Genomic DNA, 4,021 nt, shown 5'->3' on the forward strand with positions numbered 1-4,021 from the left:
CAGTGGACCTGGAGGGGGCTTCGCGCTCGAGGCGTAACCAGTATTTTTTTTGGAAACTTTCAGGTGTCGTTTCTCTTCTGCTGAAAGAAAGAACGAGCATCCAGAATGGGAAAGGAGAAGACCCACATCAACATCGTCGTCATCGGACACGTCGATTCCGGCAAGTCCACCACCACCGGCCACCTAATCTACAAATGTGGGGGTATTGACAAGAGGACCATCGAGAAGTTCGAGAAAGAAGCTGCTGAGGTGCGTGGGCCGCTGACATCCAGCAGAATTTCGGGATGAACAAAGGTTTAGTTGCAAAACGAAGTTGCAAACTGTTCAGTGGCCACAGGGAGGCAGCTGGGTTACAACTGTCCCAGCAGCTGAACAAGTGCGCAAGTGTCCTGTGGCCACGGGGCGGCAGTTGGGCTGCAGTTCTCTCTGTAGCTGACCAAGGGCTAAACTGTTGAATCTGCCATCATGTTTGTTGATGAAGCTCAAATTCTGGAGTGTACAATGAGGCAAAGAAAGATGGTCTAAAGCTACATCTGTTCAGTTATGTCTGGAATCATCCTATAAGTGGGGTTCTCAGCTTCAGTCTTTGCATGCATGTAGTTCAGGATAAAAATCTGATAAGTTTTACTTCTGAAAATTAGAAAGGCATGGATTTTGGTGTTTCAACCTGCAGAAAGTCTCTTGATCGTACTTTTTTTTTTTCCTGTGCAATAACAGCGTAAGTCTTAATAAGCACATCGCAGAACGGAATGTAGCAAATGTTGGGCTGAGTGGCAGTTAAACTGTTGATCATTGCATGGATTGCATTAGTAAGGGAACTTAAATTTGTAGAGGACACTTGATAGTAGGGCTGAGGCTCAAGAGATCTATCATACAAGATGTTAGTGGAATTAACAAGCTGTTAAGAGGGCTAAACTGTCAACAGGTTAAATAACAGAGAACAGTTGGCATGTCTAACTAGTAGTGCCAAGCGTATCTTGTTGCTTCTAAAACAAGCAACAACATTTTTCAGTATTGAGCTACTTTGCTCTTTAGCCAGCGTGTGGTCTTTCTGAAATAAATACAACAATATAATTCTTTTTAAAAAAAGTAACAAAACCAAACTTTTTTTTAATCTATAGATGGGCAAAGGTTCCTTCAAATACGCCTGGGTCTTGGACAAGCTGAAAGCTGAACGTGAGCGTGGTATTACTATTGATATTTCCCTGTGGAAGTTTGAAACAAGCAAATACTACGTTACCATCATTGATGCTCCCGGACACAGAGACTTCATTAAGAATATGATTACTGGAACTTCTCAGGTATGTAAATAGAACTCGGGATTTCAGGACTTTTGTTTGCAGGGGGGGTTTCCCCTAATAACTTGATGCATGTGCAAGCATTGTAATGAGGGGGTTTTTTCTTTCTTTCCAAAGGCTGATTGTGCTGTCCTGATTGTTGCTGCTGGTGTTGGTGAGTTTGAGGCTGGGATTTCCAAGAATGGGCAGACCCGTGAGCATGCCCTTCTGGCCTACACCCTGGGTGTAAAACAGCTGATTGTTGGTGTCAACAAGATGGATTCCACGGAGCCACCTTACAGCCAGAAGAGATATGAAGAGATTGTCAAAGAAGTCAGCACTTACATCAAGAAAATTGGCTACAATCCAGACACTGTTGCTTTTGTGCCAATTTCTGGTTGGAACGGAGACAATATGTTGGAGCCGAGCTCTAACGTAGGTTTGATGTTCGTTTATATTGAGAAGTGAAACTAGGAGTGTTATTGAGATAAATTACACAATAGTAAAATGCATACTTTTTTTAATAGCTATGTTTGCAAGTGCTGAGGTGCAAAATCTAATCCCAGCACTTGATAAAATCATTACTCTGCAATAGTATAGAGACATAATGGTAAGATAGGTTCCTTGGTCTTCCCTGGTCTTGTGCCGGTAAAATTGGCACATGGCCTACGCCTGGGTTTGGTTTTGTTACAGATGCCCTGGTTCAAGGGGTGGAAGGTTACCCGCAAGGATGGCAATGCCAGTGGAACCACCCTCCTTGAAGCTTTGGACTGTATCCTGCCACCGACTCGTCCAACTGACAAACCTCTGCGTCTGCCTCTTCAAGATGTCTACAAAATTGGCGGTATGTGTTCTCTCTCATGCGCTTGCCAGCAACAGCTACTGTATCAGACAGAAATGCAGTTTTTTGCCTGAGAGCTGGTTTTTTTCACGTGGAAAATACAGAACACTTGTCTCAAGCATTTTTTCCTGTAAGGGCATATGCTGAGCTGAATTACTAATGTTCCTTCTCATTCACAGGCATTGGTACTGTACCCGTTGGCCGTGTGGAAACTGGTGTTCTGAAGCCAGGTATGGTGGTTACATTTGCCCCTGTCAACGTTACAACTGAAGTAAAATCTGTTGAGATGCACCATGAAGCCCTGAGCGAAGCTCTGCCTGGTGATAACGTTGGCTTCAACGTTAAGAACGTGTCTGTGAAAGATGTTCGCCGTGGCAATGTTGCTGGTGACAGCAAGAACGATCCTCCGATGGAAGCTGCTGGCTTCACTGCACAGGTAATTTTTTCAGCTGTTGGAAGATGTTTGAAGTGTAGCTTTGGGACTCGTGTTCGTTCTTACTAGTAGGCTAAGCTATAAAGCAACATACACTTGTGTTCTGGGATGTGTTTCCTCTGAAGCAAAACACATTAACGCTTTGGCTTTGTAAGTCACATAAGTATTCAAAATTATCCCGATGTTAACTTTCTCGGTTTTATAGGTTATTATCCTGAACCACCCTGGCCAAATTAGTGCTGGGTATGCCCCTGTGCTGGATTGCCACACTGCTCACATTGCATGCAAATTTGCTGAGCTCAAAGAGAAGATCGATCGTCGTTCTGGCAAGAAGCTGGAGGATGGCCCGAAATTCCTGAAATCCGGAGATGCTGCTATTGTTGATATGATCCCTGGCAAACCCATGTGTGTTGAGAGCTTCTCCGATTATCCTCCTCTCGGTAAGGCATCTCTTAAAACATACTAATACTGATCCCTGGGGAAGATGCTCCTCGATTTTGAGTATCAGGATATAGTGTGTTCTGTAAAATGCTAGTTTTTCATAAAGCTGTGACTTCAGTGGGATGAAGACTTCAGCAGTGCTGGTGTGCTCTCTAGATAATTACGTGCCTCAGCCCTAGCCTGGTGCAGTTCACTGTCCCGGAGCGGTGTTTGCCTGCCTGACCCAAGTGTGTGTTGCCGCTGTGCAGATAACACTGTGGGTCATGAAACTTGTTTCTGTTTTCAGGTCGCTTTGCTGTGCGCGACATGAGACAGACAGTCGCTGTTGGTGTCATCAAGGCAGTTGACAAGAAGGCTGGTGGAGCCGGCAAGGTCACAAAGTCTGCCCAGAAGGCCCAGAAGGCTAAATGAAAATTCTGTCCATCAGCTGCCACCTCAGTCTCAATCAGTGGTGGAAGAACGGTCTCAGAACTGTTTGTCTCAATTGGCCATTTAAGTTTAATAGTAAAAGACTGGTTAATGATTACAATGCATCGTAAAAGCTTCAGAAGGAAAGGAATGTTTGTGGACCATTTGTTTCGTGGCAGTTTAAGTTATTAGTCTTTAAAATCGATAAATTTTTTAAAATGGAAACTTGACCAAAAATCTGTCACACAATTTGAGACCATTAAAACAAAAGTTGAATGCTACGTCTTCTGTGTTCTTTGGGTAATGTCAATAGAACCTGTATACAGTCCTGGTGGGATCAGAAAGGACGGATGTTACTGAACTATGTTCAGAAGCTGCAAAGCAAATATTCAAATTCATTGTTTCTGAAGAGCAGAGCACAATTCTGCTGCGAGTTAAGTTTTAACTGATCTAAGCCTTAACAAATACTACTTCTGTGGTGCTTCCTTCTTTAAAGAGAGTTTCTAGATGGGGTAGTACAAATACCGGGTAACGGTTATGGTATTTTTGGTGCATTCAGTGATGCATTGAGTAAAACAAGAAAACTTCATGTTGGGAAGAAGAAATTGTTTGAACAAAACC

General features: G+C 43.4%; 1 protein-coding gene across 1 annotated transcript; it reads left to right on the forward strand.

Moving 5' to 3' along the window:
- Nucleotides 1-50: 50 nt before the first annotated feature.
- On the forward strand, nt 51-3,681 carry EEF1A1 (eukaryotic translation elongation factor 1 alpha 1). Its single transcript, XM_010084277.1, has 7 exons — nt 51-249; nt 1,122-1,301; nt 1,416-1,712; nt 1,971-2,121; nt 2,298-2,554; nt 2,757-2,991; nt 3,279-3,681. Exons 1-7 carry the CDS (start codon nt 106-108, stop codon nt 3,401-3,403), a joined length of 1,389 nt encoding a protein of 462 aa, XP_010082579.1. The 5' UTR covers nt 51-105; the 3' UTR covers nt 3,404-3,681.
- Nucleotides 3,682-4,021: the final 340 nt, after the last annotated feature.

Source organism: Pterocles gutturalis, unplaced genomic scaffold (assembly GCF_000699245.1).
Source record: "Pterocles gutturalis isolate BGI_N339 unplaced genomic scaffold, ASM69924v1 scaffold38745, whole genome shotgun sequence".
Lineage (NCBI taxonomy): Eukaryota > Metazoa > Chordata > Aves > Pterocliformes > Pteroclidae > Pterocles > Pterocles gutturalis.